At 46.4% G+C, this 18,429-nt stretch overlaps 1 protein-coding gene across 1 annotated transcript; it reads right to left on the bottom strand.

The window, feature by feature from the left end:
* Window positions 1–226: 226 nt before the first annotated feature.
* On the bottom strand, window positions 227–18,219 carry LOC130266671 (bromodomain-containing protein 4-like; the record flags this gene model as incomplete). Its single annotated transcript, XM_056515948.1, has 10 exons — window positions 18,115–18,219; window positions 11,550–11,628; window positions 10,984–11,101; window positions 9,653–9,971; window positions 8,139–8,276; window positions 7,318–7,453; window positions 5,646–5,914; window positions 1,965–2,327; window positions 662–790; window positions 227–463 (listed from the first exon to the last, which is right to left on the bottom strand). Coding segments are annotated over exons 3-10 (1,611 nt in total), but the record flags the coding sequence as incomplete, so codon positions are not given.
* Window positions 18,220–18,429: the final 210 nt, after the last annotated feature.

Here is an 18,429-nt window from a genome sequence, read left to right as displayed (position 1 = left end):
GTCGACAAACCCAATGATTCTGGTTGACAAACCCAGCGATTCTGGGTCAACAAACCAAACGATTTTGGTTGACAAACCCAACGATTCTGGTTGACAAACCCAACGATTCTGGTTGACAAACCCAACAATTCTACTCGACAAACCCAACGATTTCGTTGCCTGTGGAGCTGACGGTCACGGCACAGCCACGACTCCCAGCCGTGACCCCGAGACCCCCCAACCGCACCGGAAGGACCCTGGTGCCAGCCCGTACCTGCTCCTGGAGCTCGGCCAGGCGCTGCGCCCGCTCCTCCTCGGAGTCGTCGGAGGAGCTGTCGCTGTCGGAGGAGCTGTCGCTGCTGCTGTCGCTGGACGAGGGCGGCGCCACCTTGGTGGGGGGCGGGACCACCACGGGGGACGAGGCGGGAATCACCGGCTCCTCCGGCTCGTCCGGCATCTTGGCAAAGCGCATCTCGAACACGTCCTGCAATTGGGGGAGCGGCCGGGAAGTGACGCCGGGGTCGGCTCACTCCCACGGCAAAACACGGCGATTTTTAACCTTTTAAAGTTTTTTTTTTTTTTTTTTTTTTTTTTTTGCTGTATCAGTTTTTTTTGGGGGGTTATTCTGAGATTTTTGGGAAAAATCTGTGGGGAAACGGAGGGAGTTTTTTGGAATTCTCACCTGCAGCTTGCGGGCCATGGCCACGACCTCGTGGTCGGCGGGGTTGTACTTGTAGCAGTTGGAGAACATCAACCGCACGTCGGCCGCGAATTCCTGAGCGTCCCGGTACTCCCGGCTCTCCAGCTTGGACTGAAACGGGGGAAAAACGCACAAAAATGGGAAATTCCAGCGGGAATTCCATGGGAATTCACCCCTGAGCGTCCCGGGACTCGCGGCTCCGCAGCTTGGACTGAAACGGGGGAAAAACGCACAAAAATTACTCATCCCTAAACCCTCATTATTCCCTACAAACACCAATTTTTTTCCTCTAAAATCCCATTTCTTTCCTCTGAAATCCCATTATTCCCCCCCAAATCCCCACTTCCTCCCCTCCAAATCCCCATTTGCTCCCCACAGCCCCATTTCTTCCCCCAAATTTCCCCCAAACTCCCATTATTGCCCCCAAAAACCCCCATTTTATTGCCCTAACACCCCATTTTATCCCCCAAAATTCCACAATCTCCCCAAACCCCCATTATTTCCCCCTAAATCTCCCCAAACTCTCATTATTCCCCCCCAAACCCCCATTTTTTCCCCAAACCCCCATTTTATCATGCTAAATCCCATTTCAATCCCTCAAAGCCCATTTCCCCCTAAAACACCATAAACCCCCCAAACCATTATCCCTCACCAAGCCCCCATTTTTTTCCCCTCTAATTCCCATTTCTTCCCCCTCAAACCCCCATTTTCCCCCTAAAATCCCATTTTATCCCCCCAAACCCCCATTATTTCCCCAAATCCCCATTTTATCCTACTAAAATCCCATTTTATCCCCCCAAATCCCCATTTTATCCTACTAAAATCCCCATTTCTCCCCTAAACCCCCATTTTTCCCCCCTGAACCCCCATTTTATCCCCCCCAAACCCCCATTTTATCCCCCAAACCCCCATTTCCCCCTCAAACCCCCATTTTTTCCCCCTAAAATCCCCATTTCCCCCCCCAAACCCCCATTTTATCCTCCCAAACCCCCATTTTACCCCCCCAAACTCCCATTTTCCCCCCCCAAACCCCCATTTTATCCTCCCAAACCCCCATTTTTCCCCCTCAAACCCCCATTTTACCCCCCCAAACCCCCATTTCCCCCCCCAAACCCCCATTTTATCCCCCCAAACTCCCATTTTTCCCCCTAAAATCCTCATTTCCCCCCCCAAACCCCCATTTTATCCTCCCAAACCCCCATTTTTCCCCCCAAACCCCCATTTTACCACCCCCAAACCCCATTTCCCCCCAACACCCCACTTTCCCCCCCTCGGCCCGCCCCACCTTGATGGTGCTGAGGTCCATGGGGTGTTTGATGATGTCGCAGTAGTCGTGCAGCCCCAGCGCCTCCACGTCCACGGGCTTGTAGAAGGGCCAGGCGTAGGCCGCGTGCTTCTTGGCGAACATCTCCTTGATGATGCCGCCGCAGTACTTGAGCTGCTCCGAGGCCTTGGAGGCGCGGCTCTCGCCCGCGTGCTGCTGCGAGTCCGGGATCTCCTTCTTGGGGGGCTTGACGGGCCGGCTGCTCTCGCGCCGCGGGCCCAGCTTGGTGGCCTTGGGCTCGGCGGGCAGCGAGGACGAGTCGTGGATGGGGTCCATGGCGGTGGGCGTGGTGGTGTCTGCTTTCCTCTTCACCCCCTTCTTTGTCTGGGGAGAGGGGAGGAGGGGGGATTAGGGGGGGTTTGGGGTGACGTACCCCAAAATCTGGGGTTAGGGGGGGTTTGGAGTGAGGCACCCCCAAAATCTGGGGTTAGGGTGGGGTTGGGGGTGAGGCACCCCAAAATCTGGGGTTAGGGTGGGGTTTGGGGTGAGGCACCCCAAAATCTGGGGTTGGGTTGGGGTTTGGAGTGAGGCACCCCAAAATCTGGGGTTGGGGCTGAGGTACCCCAAAATCTGGGGTTAGGGGGGGTTTGGGGTGAGGTACCCCAAAATCTGGGGTTAGGGTGGGATTTGGGGATAGGAAGGGCTAGGGCATGCCAAATCTGGAGTTTGGTATTTCTACTTCGGGATTGCTCATTGGAGTTTCTACTTTTGGATCGTTCATTGGATTTTCTACTTTGGGATCATTCACTGGAGAGTCTACTGCACCCCAAAATCTGGGTTTACTGCAAGGATTTGGGGGTTGGAGGGTCTGGGGTACCCCAAAACCTGGGGTAACCATGGGGGTTTTGGAATTTCTACTCCAGGATTCTTCACTGGAATTTCTATATTGGGATTGTTCATTAGAGGTTCTACTGCACCCCCAAATCTGGGGTTAGGGCGGGGATTTGAGGGTTGGAAGGTCTGGTGCACCCCAAAATCTGGTGTTAGTGTGGGGATTTGAGGTTTTGGAGTTTCTACTTTGGGATCTTTCACTGGAGGTTCTACTGAACCCCAAAACTTGGGTTTAGCACAGGGATTTGGAGTTTCAATTTTGGGATCGTTCATTGGAGTTTCTACTCCACCCAAAATTCCAGGGTTTCCTCAGGAATTTTGAGTTTTGGAGTTCCTACTTTGGGATCATTTATTCGACATTCTACTCTGCAATCACTCATTGAGGTTTCTGCTTCATCCAAAAATCCAACGTTGGGAATTTCAATTTTTGAAGTTCCTACTTTGGGATCATTCATTCATTCGAATTTCTACTCCAGGATCATGCATTAGAGGTTCTACTTCACCCAAATTTTGAGATTACCACGGGAATTTTGAGTTTTGGAGTTCCTACTTCACCCAAAACGCCAAGGTTACCTCTGGAATTTCTGGATTTGGAGTTTCTACTTTGGCACCGTCAATTTAGGTTCCCACCCAATTTTGTTTCCGGGAGCGCTGGCTCAGATTCAACCCAACCTGTGGCCAACGCTACGAGAAGATGCTGGAAGCCCTTCCCGAAATATTCACTGGAAAAACCCAAATAATTCCCATTGGATTGGCCAAGGTTGAGGGTCTGAGCTGCCCCAAAAACGGGATTTTCCTCCTGAGGTGTAAAAGCTCAGGGAAGGTTGGAAGAGGCTCAATGGGAAGGGGTTTCCATGGAAATTGGGTGGAAATAACCTGGATCAGGGGAAGGTGGCGCTGCCATGGATTGTGAAGCTTCAAGGTCCTTCCCAACCCAATCCAATTCAACCCAACTCAACTCAATCCAACTCAACTCAATCCAACCCAACCAAACCCAACTCAACTCATCCCAACTCAATTCAACCCAACCAAACCCAACCCAACTAAATTCAATCCAATTCAACTCAATTCAACACAATCCAATTCAATCCAACCCAACTCAGTTCAATCCAATTCAACTCAGCTCAACCCAACTCAATCCATCCCAGCTCAACCCAACTCAATTCAATCCATCCCAACTCAATGCAACCCAACTTAACTCAATCCAACCCAACTCAACCCAACTCAACTCAATCCAACCCAATTCAATCCATCCCAACTCAACTCAATGCAACCCAACTCAACTCAATGCAACCCAACTCAACTCAATGCAACCCAACTCAACTCAATGCAACCCAACTCAACTCAATCCAACCCAACTCAACTCAATCCAACTCAATCCATCTCAACTCAATGCAACCCAACTTAACTCAATCCAACCCAATTCAATCCATCCCAACTCAACCCAACTCAACTCAATCCAACCCAATTCAATCCATCCCAACTCAACTCAATCCAACCCAACTCAGCACAACTCAATCCAACTCAACTCAATCCAACTCACCCCATCCCAACTCAACTCAATCCAACTCAACTCATCTCAGTGGAACTCAACCCGACCCATTCCATGAATCCAAGGATTCCATGGATTCACTCCTGGTGGCCCTGAGGTCACTGCTGGCTCCTTGAATTTCCCAAACCAGGAATTTTTGGATCAGCCATGGCCTTCAAATCCAATTCCACTGGCCAAGCCAAGAGTGACCACTTGACTATTCCAACACCATGGAATTAATAATAATAAACAGTAAGAACACGATGCTAAACAATAACAGTGATAAAAGTAAATCCTAATACCCAAACTAATGAAGGCTAACTAAGTCTAATAATGATAACAACAATACAGAAAATGAAAGCTTAATAAATAACAAAAATAATGAAAATAACAAAAAAAAAAAAAAAAAAAAAAAGAAAACAAAAATAATCCTAATATCCAAAAAGGTTAATTAAGACTAAGAAAACAATAAAAACAATGAGTAAATAACATTAAATAAAATAATAAACCCTAACATTGAACTGGACTAATTAGTTAAGGTTAATGAAACCTTACGAACAATAAGGAAAAAATATTACATAATAATTATAAAGAATACTAAGTAACAATAATAAGGAGAATAAAAAAAAAAAACCAAAAACAAAACCTCCTAATACCCAATAGCCTAATTAAGACTAAAAAACTAATAAAACTAGAGAGCTATTAATAACAATAGTAATTAACATAATAAATAATAAATCCTAATACTACATTAAACTAAGTCTAATGTAGCCACAGTAAAAATGATTATATTGATGATAAGATATTGATGATAACAATGACAATAACAACAATAATAACAACAACAACAATAACCTAACAATAATCAATGACTAATAACAACAAATCCAATAAATAATGCATCCTGTCAATTAGGCTAATTAATCCCAGCTAACAGAACACTAATAAAAATAGTAATAAACATCTTGATCATAACCACAATAATAACAATAATAAAAATGACCAATGATTGGTACCACTCGCAACTAATAATAATGATGATAATGATAATAATAATAATACTAATAGAGTAACAATAATAAAATAATGCTAACACTAAAAATAATAATAATTATCCTGAGCAATAATAAAGACGGCCAATGGCTGCCACCATTCACAACCAATAAAAATAATAATAAAAATTACAGTAATAACAACGCTAATGAAAAACAATAATAATGACCAGTGACTGCCACCACTCCCAACCCCCTGACGAGCCCCAGCCAACGAGCAGCGCTCACCTTGACGGGCTGTGCGGGCGTGGGGATGACGGGCGGGTGCGGCTGCAGCGGCGCCGGGGCGGGCGCTGCCGGCGGCGCCGGGGCGGGCGCGGGGGGCGCGGGGGGCACGGCGGTCATGGCGGGCGGCACCAGCAGCTCGGCCGCGCTCACCGCGCCGGGGAAGGCCAGGGGAGGCGCCAGGCCCGGCGCCGGCACCGGCGGCACCGCCGCGGCCGGGGACGGAGCCTGAGCCGCGTTGGGCAGCGCCGAGGAGCCGGGCTTGGATGGCACTGGGGGAGAGGGGAGACACGGTGAGGGGAGGGGGGAATGATGGGGGAAATAATGGGGGAAATAACGGGGGAAATAAGAGGAGATAGCAGGGAAATGAGGAAATAACCGAGGAAATAAGGGGGGAAATAACAGGGGAAAACAGGAAAAAATGGGGGAAATAATGGGAAATAGGGGGAAATAATGTGGGAAACAACAGGGGAAATAGGGGGGAAATAACAGGGGAAATAACAGGGGAAATAGGGGGGAAATAAAAGGGAAATAAGGGGAAATAGGGAAATCGAGGGGAAATACCAGGGGAAATAACGGGAGGAAAAAGGGAGGAATTAAGGGGAAATAGCCGGGGAAATAAGAGGGGAAAATAGGGGGAAATAAGGGAAAATAGACAGGGAAATAGGGGAAAAATAGGGAAAAAATGGGGGGAAGTAGGGAAAAAATGGGGAAAATAGGAGGAAATGGGGGAAAATAAGGGGAAGTAGGGAGGAAATAAGGGAAAAAAACTGGGGAAATAGGGGAGGAAGTAAGGGGGAAATAGGAAAGAAATAGGAGACAAATGGAGGGAAATAGGGAAGAAACAGGGAAAATAGCTGGGAAAAATATGGGCGAAATAAGGGGTGAAAATAAGGAATAATAACCAAGAAAATGAGGGGAAAATAGCCAAGAAAATAGGGGAAAACTGGGGGGGAAGGGGGGAAAATAGCCAGGAAAATAGGATGAATATAGGGAGAAACAGGGAAAAAATAGGGAAAACAGGTGGGAAAAAAGGAGAAAATAGCCACGAAAATAGGGGGAATATAGGAGCAAAATATGGAAAAAGCAGGGACAATGGGGGGGGAAAGAAGGGAAAATAGCCAGGAAAATAAGGGGAAAATTGGGGGAGAATAGGAGAGAAATAGGGGAAAAATGGGGGGAAATGGGGTGAATTAGGGGGAGAACAGCCAGGAAAATAGGGGGAAAATAAGGAATAAAAGGGGGAAACACATGGGAAAATAAGGGAGAAATGGGGGGGGGAATAGGGAAAAACATCCAGGAAAATAGAGGGGGAATGGGCAGAAATAAAAGAGAAAATAAGGGGAAAGGAAGAGGAAATAAGGGAAAATAGCCAGGAAAAGAGAGGCAAAAATGGGGAAAAAGGAGGGAAAACAGCCAGGGAAATAGGGGGGAAATGGAGGTGGGGGGGGAATAGTGGAGAAAATAGCCAGGAAAATACAGAAAAAAAATTGGGAAAAAAATGGGGGGAAATAGCCAGGAAAATGGGGGGAAACGGGAGGATTTTTCCACAGGATTTTTTTTCCCCCAGGAATTCCAGGATGTTTCTCTAGGAATTTCAGGAATTCTCTAGGGGGTAATTTCAGGAATTTTTTGGGTGGAATTTTGGGATTTTTGGGTGCTCTGGGCTCCCCACCTGCCTCCTTGCGGGCGCGGCCCCGGCCCTTGGTCTGGGCGATGACGATTTCCGTCTCCTCCTGCGTCATCTCCGAGATTTTCTGCAGGAAAAGCTTCTCCAGAGCTTCTGCCATCAGCACAATGTCATCCCCTGGCTGCAAAAATGGGAGAAAAAAACAGGAGTTAGGGGTTGGGCAAAAGGAAATTTGGTCTGAAGGGGTAGGGGAGGTTTTGGGGTGAATTTTTGGGGTTTTTTTATAGGGGGAGTGAGGAGGGGAAGAGGGGGAAATGGAGAAAAATGGAAAAAATGGGGGAAAAAGAGGGGGAAAATTAAGTGAAGATAAAGGAAACAATGAGAAAAAATAGGGGAAATGGAGAAAAAAGAAAATGGAGAGAGCATTAAAAAAGGGAATGGGGAAGGGAAAAGAAAGGGGGGAAAGGGGGTTAGGGGGAAAAGGGGAGAAAAGGGGAAAAATAAGGGAAAAAGGGATATAGGGAAAAGGGATGGAAAAGGAGAAAATGGGGGAAAGGGAGGGAAAAGTGGAAAAAAGAGAAAAACAGGAAGAAAATGGGGAAAAAGGGGGGGAAGGGGAGGAAAAGGGGGAAAAATTTCTCTTAAAAAAAAAAACCAACCAAAAAAAACCCACAAACAAACAAACAAAAAAACCCCAAAACAAAACAAAAAATCCACAAAAACAAACAAACAAAAAAAAACAAAACAAAAAAAAACCCAAAAAAAACCAAACAACCCCAATGGGAAGGAAGGTTGAGCCAGGAAATGTTCCCAGTGACTGAATCCCAGGTTTTCTTCCCCAAAATTTCTGGGAATTTTTTCCCTACCTTGTTGTAGATGTAGCAGTTTGTAAACATGGTGTTGAAATCCTGGATACATTCTTGAGCATTCCAGTAATAATTATTTTCCAAGCGTTTCTTTATTGTTCCCATATCCATCGGAGTTTTAATTATTTTATAATAATCCTGGAAAAAAGATAAATTGGGAATGTCAGGATTTTAAGGATTTGGGTTTTTCTGTTTTTTTCCTGCATTTATCAGTATCTGGGCTTCAGCCCAAAGTGGGAGGTTTTAGTTGAAAAAGGAGGAAATTTTGGGATATTTCATCCCAAAATTTCCTGATTCTAGGTTTTTGGGAAAAGAAGAATTTATTCATCCCTAAAACTTAAAAATTTCCCAATTCTGGGTTTTTGGGAAAGGAATAATTAAATTCCAAACACACCAAAATTTCCTGATTCTAGGTTTCTGGGAAAGGAATAATTTCATCCCAAAGGCACCAAAATTTCCTAATTCTGGGTTTATTCCCCAATTCCAGTTTTTTTGGGAAAAGAATAATTTCATCTCAAAGACATCAAAATTTCCTAGTTCTGGGTTTTTGGGAAAGGAATAATTAAATTCCAACGACACCAAAATTTCCTAATTCTGGGTGAGAAATTCCTAAAAATTTCAGCCCATCCATGGGATCAAAACCAACCATGGGATCATCAAGTCCAGCTGTTGGATTGAGTCCCATCATTGCATCACAGAGTCCAACATCTGGATCAAGTCCAACTTTGGGATCAAGTCCAACTTCGGGATCAAGACCAACTTTTGGTCATCAAATGTAACTCTGGACCACCAAGTCCAACTTTGGATCAAACGTGACTTCGGATCATCAAGACCAACTTCAGATCAAGACATCCAACTTCAGATCAAGCCCAACCCCTGGATCATCAACTCCAACTTCAGATCAAGCCCAAATCTTGAACCATCAACTCCAATTTTGGATCAAGCCCAAATCTTGGACCATCAATTCCAACTTTGGACCAAGCCCAATCCTTGGATCACCAACTCCAACTCTGGATCAAACCCAACCCTTGGACCATCAACTCCAATTTTGGATCAAACCCAACCCTTGGATCACCAACTCCAACTCTGATCAAACCCAACCCTTGGACCATCAACTCCAACTCTGGATCAAACCCAACCCCTGGATCATCAACTCCAACTCTGATCAAGCCCAAATCTTGGACCATTCAACTTCAACTTAGGATCAAACCCAATTGTTGGATCACCAACTCCAACTGTGGCTCAAACCCAACCTTTGGATCACCAACTCCAACTTAGGATAAAACCCAACCCTTGGATCACCAACTCCAACTTTGGCTCAAACCCAACCTTTGGATCACCAACTCCAACTTTGGCTCAAACCCAACCCCTGGATCATCAACTCCAACTCTGGATCAAACCCAACCCTTGGATCACCAACTCCAACTCTGGATCAAGCCCCACCCTTGGACCACCTCACCCAACCACCGGCTCAACTCCATCCCAAGGCCCCATCCCCGGCTCCCGGCGCTCACCGGGAGGTTGAGCTTGACGGCGTCCACGGGCTGCTGGAAGGGCCAGGCGAACTGGTGCTTCCAGAGGGTTTTCAGCACCACCTTCAGCAGGTACTGCAGCTGGTTGGTTTGGCGCTTGGGTTTGTTGGGGTTGGACGTCTCCGGCGGCGGCGGGTTGACGCCCACGCCGACCCCGGGCTGGGCCTGGCCCGGCGCCGGCGCCGCCGAGGGCTGCGTGGAGTCCAGCGCGTCCGGCAGCACCGGCAGGTTGCGCAGGCGCGTGCCGGGGCCGCTCTCGGCCGCCATGGCGTTGATGCCGTTGCATTCCTCGCCGGAGACCCTGCGGGAGCGACGGCAGGTCGGGGTTTTGGGGCGTTGACAAAGAGAGAGGGGGGTGTTGTCACCAAGGGGTGGGATGGAGATGAGCTGGGGAGGGGAGTGGAGAGGGGAGAGTTTGGGGGAAATCTGGGGAAAGGGATGGAAATGTGGGGACAAAAGGGACAGAAATGTGGGGAAAAGGGGCAGGAATTTGGGGACAAAAGGGACAGAAATGTGGGGAAAAGGGGCAGGAATTTGGGGAAAAGGGGCAGGATTCAAGAAAAGGGGCAGAAATTTGGGGACAAAAGGGACAGAAATGTGGGAAAAAGGGGCAGGAATTTGGGGAAAAGGGGCAGGAATTTGGGGACAAAAGGGACAGAAATTTGGGGACAAAAGGGACAGAAATGTGGGGAAAAGGGGCAGGAAGTTCGAGGAAAGGGGCAGAAGTTTGGGGACAAAAGGGACAGAAATGTGGGGAAAAGGGGCAGGAATTTGGGGAAAGGGGCAGAAATGTGGGGAAAAAAGCGCAGAAATCTGGGGACAAAACAGGCAGAAATGTGTGGATAAAGGGCAGGAATTTGGGAAAAAAAGGGCAGAAATTTGGGGGGAAAAAGGGCAGAAAGTGGGGGAAAAGGGCAGAAAGTGGGGAAAAAAAGGCAGAAAGTGGGGGAAAAAGCAGTCGAAATGTGGGAGAAAAAGACAGAAAGTTGGGGGGGAAAAAGGCAGAAAGCTGGGAAAAAAAGGCAGAAAGTTGGGGGGAAAAAGGGCTGAAAGTAGGAAAAAAACGAGCAGAAATTTAAGAGGAAGGGCAGAAATTTTGGAAAATGGGAAGAATTTTTGGGTAACAGGAAGAATTGTGAGGAAGGAGAATAAATTTGGGAAAAAAAGGTAGAAATCTGGGCAAAAGGGACAAAAATTTAAGGAAAAAGGGGCGAAAATTTGAGGAAAAAGGGACAGAAAATTGGGAAAAAAGGGTAGAAATTTTGGGAAAAGGGCAGGAATTTTGGGAATAGAAGGATTTGTGGCTGAGGTACCTGGTAGGATACATGGCCATGGAATTTTTTCCCGGAAAACGCCGCGGAGTCAGAAGTCGCTTGGCTTGTCCATCGATCCTCCCCCGGCTCCGGGCACGGCCGCCTCCAGATCCCGACTCTGAGGGGAAAAAAACCATTGGGAATATCAGGAATTTCACCTGAAATCCCAGAAAATCACCCTGGGGTTATGGGGATCCCCAAAAATCCAAGAAATTCCTATGGAAAAATGAGGTTTTGGCAAAAAAAACGTGGATTTTCCCCGTTTTTGCTTCAAATCCGCATTTCAAGGAGGGATTTTGCTCCAGGTCTGGATTCTGAGGGGAAAAAAAAAATTTGGAATATCAGGAATTCTCCCAGAAATCCCAGAAAATCACCCTGGATTTATGAGATCCCAAAAATTTGGGAGATTCCTACAGAAAAATGAGATTTTGGCAGCAGAAATTGGGGTTTTTTCCATTTTTTTCCCGTTTTTCAGCTCCAAATCCAGGAAAAATCCTGGAATTCCATCCCCAGGACACAGGAAAAATTGAATGTTCCTGAATTTCCCCAAATTTCCCAGAATTTACCTGAATTTCAGGTGCCCTTCGCAGCTGGGGCTCCCTCAGCCTCTGACCTTCATTTTCCACGCTCCCCTTGGAAAAAGCTCTGGGGAAAAAAAAAGGGAAATTTCCATAAATTCCCAATTCCAATCCCAAAATTCCCAATTCTGACCCAAAAACTCAGATTTCAGCCTAAAAATTCCCAATTCCAACCCAAAAATCTCCCCTAAAATACCCCAAAAGTCCTAAAAATACCCCAAAAATTAAATTTAAACCCCCAGAAAATGAAGGAACCACAAATCCTCCCAGGATCAGCCCAAATCCAACCCTGATTAATTAAACCCAGGCTTAATGAACATTTAGAACTGGGTTTAAATGGTTCAGGGCACTAAACTCACTCCTTACTCAGAGCTTTGTAATTAAACCTGGCTTTAATTGGGTTTTAGTGGTCCTGAGCCTCACTCACTCCTCACTCAGGCTCTGTCACCTCTGAGTAATTAAAACCAGATTTAATTAACATTTAGTGCTGGGTTTAAGTGATCCAGTGTCTTACCCAGGCTCTGTCACTCCTGAGTAATTAAAACCAGGTTTAATTAACATTTAGTGCTGGGTTTAAGTGATCCAGGGCTCTACTCAGGGGTTGGAACCGTTACTCGGGGTGGGAACTCCCTGATAATTAAACCCAGGTTTAATTAACAATTAGTGCTGAGTTTAAGTGGTTCACGGCCCTAAACTCACACCTTACTCAGAGCTTTGTAATTAAACCCAGCTTTAACTGGGTTTTAGTGCTGGGTTTGGCCTTACTCAGGCCTTTTCACCTCTACACAATTAAAACTGGGCTTAATTAACAATTAGTGCTGAGTTTAAGTGATCCAGGGCCCTGAACTCACCCTTACTCAGGCTCTGTCACCTCTGAGTAATTAAAACCAGGTTTAATTAACAATTAGTGCTGGGTTTAAGTGATCCAGTGTCTTACCGAGGCTCTGTCACCCCTGAGTAATTAAAACCAGGTTTAATTAACATTTAGTGCTGGGTTTAAGTGATCCAGGGCTCTACTCAGGGATTGGAGCCGTTACTCGGGGTGGGAACTCCCTGATAATTAAACCCAGGTTTAATTAACAATTAGTGCTGAGTTTAAGTGGTTCAGGGCCCTAAACTCACTCCTTACTCAGAGCTTTGTAATTAAACCTGGTTTTAATTAACATTCAGAGGTGGGTTTAAGTGATCCAGGGCTCTACTCAGGACTTTGTCACCCCTGAGTAATTAAACCTGAGCTTAAATAACATTTTAGGTTAATAAACAAGCAATAATGTTAACATTAGTTAATATTAATTAATGATAATTATTGCTAATTAATATTAATTAATAATGTAAGGCCGGGTTTAAGTGATGCAGTCCCAAATCCAAGCCCAGAAATGGCTCAGGGATGGAAAAAAATGGGAAAAGTTCCCAAAGTTTCCAGAACCCCCAAAAAATGGGAAAAGTTCCCAAAATTCGACCTCCAGATTCCCAAATTCTCATCCCCAAAATCCGGGAATTTTCCTCTGGAATTCCCCTAATTCCCATCCCCCAAAAATCCCAAACTCTTCAATCCCAGAAATTTGGGATAAAAATTCCCAATTTTCCTCCAGTCTCAGGTAAATCCCTAAAGGAGAATCCCAAATATTCTGTTCCTAGAAATTTGGGATTAAAATCCCAGTTTTTCCTCAGTTTTAGAAGCAGGGAATTCCCAAAAAATCCCAAATATTCTGACCCTAGAAATTTGGGATAAAAATTCCCAGCAGTGAATTCCTGAAGGAAAAATTCCCAACATTCCCAGGGATTCCTGGGGGATTTTCTCAGAGTTTGGAGTTTTCCAAGGAATTTTGGGAATTTTCCCTTGAAAAAAAATGGGATTTGAGATAAATCCTGAAAGAAATGGGGAAATGCAGACTGGAATTCCAGGGAAATTAAATTATTTTGGGAATTTTCCTTGGAATAAAAAAGAAAAAAAAAAGGTGGAATTTGGAATGAATCCCACAGGGAATGGGGAAATCCAGGAAAACGAAATTATTTTGGGAATTTATCATGGGGAAAAAAAAAAAAGATATTTGGGATGAATTCTGCAAGGAATGGGGAAATGCAGGCAGAATTCCATCCCAAAAATTCTCTTTTTTTCCCCCCACTTTTTATGGGATTCATCCCAAAATTCCCACCCTTTTCCTGGGATGGATTTTTCCCAAATTTCCCTCATTTCCCATCCCAGATCTGCCACATTCCAGAGGAATTTTGGGATAAAATTCCTGTTCCCTGTCTGGTTTTGGGAATGAAAATTTTGGGAAAATCAACTTTTCTGGGATAAAATTCCCTGGAAAATGCTCCAAATCCTCCCCAAATCCAGGGAATTCCAACCACAGCCTCCAATTCCAAAATTCCCAAATTTTCCCTGGGAATGGGACGTGGATTTTGGAAGGATTATTCCCAAAAACCCCTTGGGATGGGAATGAGGGAGGGGCAGGGTTTGGATTTTCCCTCCCTGTTCCCAAAAATCACCCCAAAAATTGGGGAATTTTGGGAATGATCCTTAAATAACCCCAAAATTTTGGAATGATCCTTAAATGACTCCAAACCTTGGGAATGATTCTTAAGTATTCCAAATTTTTAAGGAATAATCTTTAAATGACCCCAAAAATTCTGAAATTATCTTTAAATAACCCAAAATTTTGGGGATTGATCCTTAAATTACCCCAAATTTTGGGAATTATCCTTAAATGACCCCAGATTTTGGGAAATGAGGTTCAAAAAATCCCAGAATTTTCACAAAAAATCCTCAAATGGCCCAAAATTCAACAAGTGATGCCCAAAATCACCCCAAAAAATTTCAGAAATGACACTCAAAACACCAAAAACTTTGGAGGGGAAGCTCAAAAATCCCAAATTTCCACTAAAGATCCTTAAACAGCCCCAAAATTTTTGGAAATGAAGCTCAAACCATCCCAAAATTTGACAAAAAAGGCTCCAAACCCCAAAAAACTTTGACAAATGATGCTCAAAAGTCCCAAAACTTTTACTAAATATTTTCCAACAGCCCCAAAATTTGACAGATGATGCCCAAACCTCCCCAAAAAACTTTGGGAAATTCATCTCAATCTCTAAACTTTGATAAACAAAGCTCAAACCACCAAAACGTTGGGAAATTAATCTCAAATAACTCCAAAACTTTCAAAAAATTAATTTCAAATAACTCAAAAACTTCAAGAAATTAATCTCAAACCCCAAATTTTGGGAAACTAATCTCAAACAACTCCAGAATTTTGGGAAATTAATCTCAAATAATCCAAAAACTTTGGGAAATTAACCCCAACCGCAAAATTTTGGGAAATTAATCTCAAGTAATCCCAAACCATTAATCTCAATCCTGAAACTTCCAGAAATCAATTTCAAATAACTCCAAAACTTTGGGAAATTAATCCCAAATAGCTCCAAAATTTGGACAAACTATGACCAAACCCCCAAAATTTTGGAACAAGCGACGCTCAAACCGCCCCAAAATTCCACAGGTGATGCTCAAACCAGCCCCAAACTGCAAAATTCCCAAAGTGCCCCCAAAAAATCACAAGTGATGCTCAAATCACCCCAAACTCTGGCACACGATGCCCAAACCACCCCAAAATTTGACAGAAAATGCTCAAAACCCCCAAATTTTGGGAGATTATCCCCAAATAACCCCAAAATTTCAGCAGATGATGCTGAAACCCCAAAATTTGATCACAAAAAACCCCAGGGCTGATAAATGATGCCCAAACCATCCCAAAATTCAGCAAGTGAGGCCCCAAGCACCCCAAAATTTGGCAGATGAAGTTCAAATCACCCCAAAGTTTGGGAAACAATCCCCAAATCTCCAAAATTTTGGGAAATGATCCCAAAATCCCCTAAACTTTAGGGAAAGATTCCCAAATTTTGGGATGTGATTCCCCTAAATCCCACTCAAACTTTGGGGAAATGATCCCCCAAATTTTGGGAAGCAATCCCCAAATCCCCCAAACTTTTGGAAAACAATCCTCAAACCACCCCAAATCCTGGGAAACGATCCCCAAATCCCCAAAATTTTGGGAAAGGACCCCTAAAACCTCCCAAACTGTGAGAAACAATCCCCAAAATCTTGGGATGTGATTCCCCAAACCACCCCAAACTTTGGGAAACAATCCCCAAATCTCCAAAAAATGTTGGGAAATGTTCCCCAAATTGCCCCAAACTTTCAGAAACAATCCCCAAAATTTCGAGGTGTGATTCCCCAAATCCCCCAAACTTTGGGATGTGATCCCCCAAAATTTCTGGAAAACAACCCCCAATCCACCCCAAACTTTGGGAATCAATCCCCAAATCCCCCAAAATTTTGGGATGCGATTCCCCCAAATCCCCCAAAATTTTGGGATGTGATTCCCCCAAATCCCCCCAAACTTTGGGACACGCTGCCCCAAACCCCAAAACTCCCAAAATCCCGGAGCCAGAGCTGCCCCAGCTGCTGCAGCCCCACCCAGCAGCCCCAGCTCATTAAGGGTTAATTAGCAGTTAATGAGCCCCGGGCTCACCCAGCCCAGCCCCGGGGAAGGGTTTGGGGATAACGGGGATTTTCCTGGGAAAAACCTGCCCAGGTTTTTTTCCAGGGAATTTTAGGGGGATTTAGGGAGTGAAATCCAAGGGAATGGCACTGGGAGAGGGATTCTCACCCCAAAACCTCAGGAATTCCCTCAGGTTCCAAATTCTCATCCCAAAATACCCAAGAACTCCCTCAGTGTTCCCTTTCCCACCCCAAAACCTCAGGAGTTCCCTCAGGCTGGGAATTCCGACCCTAAAACTTTGGGAATTCCCTCAGGTTCCAAATTCTCATCCCAAAATACCCAGGGATTCCCTCAGGTTCCAAATTCTCATCCCAAAAATTTGGAAATTCCCTCAGGCTCCCAACTCCTGCCCCAAAACTTTGGAACTTTCCTCAGGCTGGAAACTCCAACCCTAAAACTTTGGGAATTCCCTCAGGTTCCAAATTCTTACCCCAAAATATCCAGGAATTCCCTCAGTATTCCCTTTTTCAACCCCAAAACCTCAGGAGTTCCCTCAGGCTGGAAGTTCTGACCCTAAAACTTTGGGAATTCCCTCAGGTGCCAATTCCCACCCCAAAACCTCAGGAATTCCCTCAGGCTCCAAATTCCAGCCCCAAAATCCCAAAGACACTCCCAAGACTCCAAATTCCCAACCCAAAACCTCAAGAACTCCCTCAGGCTGCCAATTCCCATCCCAAAAAACGTGGGAATTCCCTCAGTGTTCCCTTCCCCACTTCAAAACTTTGGGAATTCCCTCAGTGCATTCCCAAAAAAACCTGACAATACCCTCAGGGAACCCCAAAATCTCGGGGACACCCCCAGGCTCCCAATTCCCATCCCAAAAAAACCCACGGGAATTCCCTCAGGCTCCAAATTCCAACTGCAAAATCCCTGAGACATCTCCAGGCTCCCAATTCCTACTCCAAAAAAAGGGAATTCCCTCAGTGCTCCCTCTTCACCCAAAAAAAAAAACCAAACCAATGGGAATTCCCTCAGTATTCCATTCCCATCCCAAAAAAACCTGGGAATTCTCTCAGTGTTCCCATCCCAAAACAGGAATTCCCTCATGCTCCCAATTCCCATCCCAAAACACTCAGGAATAATTTCAGGGACTCCCTGAGAGCCCAAAACATCCAGGAATTCCCTCAGAGTTCCATTCCCATCCTATAAAACCTGGGAATTCCCTCAGAGTTCTATTCCCATCCCTAAAAAATCCAGGAATTCCCTCAGAGTTCTACACTCCTATAAACATCCAGGATTTTCTTCACTGTTCCATTTCTATCCAAAAAAAAAAAACGGGAATTCCCTCAGTGTTCCCCTCACAGCCCAGAAAACACGGAAATTCGCTCAGGAACCCCTTCCCATCCCCAAAAACCCAGGAATTCCATCAGTATTCCCTCTTCATCCCAAAAAACCGGGAATTCCCTCAGCGTTCTACATTCCTCCTATAAAACATCCAGGATTTCCTTCAGTGTTCCCTTCCCATCCCAAAAAAAACGAGAATTCCCTCAGTGTTCTATTCCCATCCTAGAAAACATCCAGGGATTTCCTCAGCGTGCCATTGCTATCCCAAAAAACTCAAGAATTCCCTCAGTGTCCCCTTCCCACCTTACAAAACCCACAGATTCCCTCAGGGCCCCCTGTCACCCCCTCGCCATCCCCCAGACCCCTCCGGAGCTCCCCCGACCCCAGGGCCGAGAGCTCCACCGCCCTCATTCCCACAGAACAGCGGATAAAAAGTGGGAATTTTGGAAAATCGCGCTGGGGAAGGTGAAAGGCGCCGCGGTGAGGGGCTGAGGGGGCAGAGCGCGGCCCGAACCCGGGAGGCGCCGCCGCCCTCAGCGCGTCCTCCCCTCACGGAGAGCGGCGGCCGTGAGGGGCGGGAGCGGCCCGGGCCTAACGGGGGCGGGCTGGGCCTAACGGGGGCGGGCTCGCTCCGCCACGGCGGCGCGGCTCCGCCCGGCCCCGCGCGGCCCCCGGGGCGCTCCCGCCGCTGTCCCGGGCTCACTCACCGCGGGCCGGGCCGGGCCGAGCCGGCGCTGCCGCCGCGCAGGAGCCGCCGCCGCTTCCTCCCGCTCCGCGACAAAATGGCGGCGGCAGGAAGTGCCCCCCGCGCGCCGGCCCCGCCCCGCGCTACGCCAACGGCGTAAGGCGGCCCCGCCCGCGCCGCGCACGCCCCGCCGCTGCGCAAAGGGCGTAACGCCGCGCCGGGATCCCCGTACGCTAACGGCGTAAGGCGGCGCCGAACGGCGCTTACGCGAACGGCGCAGCGCGGCCCCGCCCGCCCCGCCCCGCGCGCTACGCAAACGGCGTAACCCCGGCGGCGC

This window comes from Oenanthe melanoleuca, unplaced genomic scaffold (assembly GCF_029582105.1).
Source record: "Oenanthe melanoleuca isolate GR-GAL-2019-014 unplaced genomic scaffold, OMel1.0 S137, whole genome shotgun sequence".
Lineage (NCBI taxonomy): Eukaryota > Metazoa > Chordata > Aves > Passeriformes > Muscicapidae > Oenanthe > Oenanthe melanoleuca.
The sequence above is the reverse complement of the archived record's forward strand: the minus strand, read 5'-3'. Positions and strand labels throughout refer to the sequence as shown.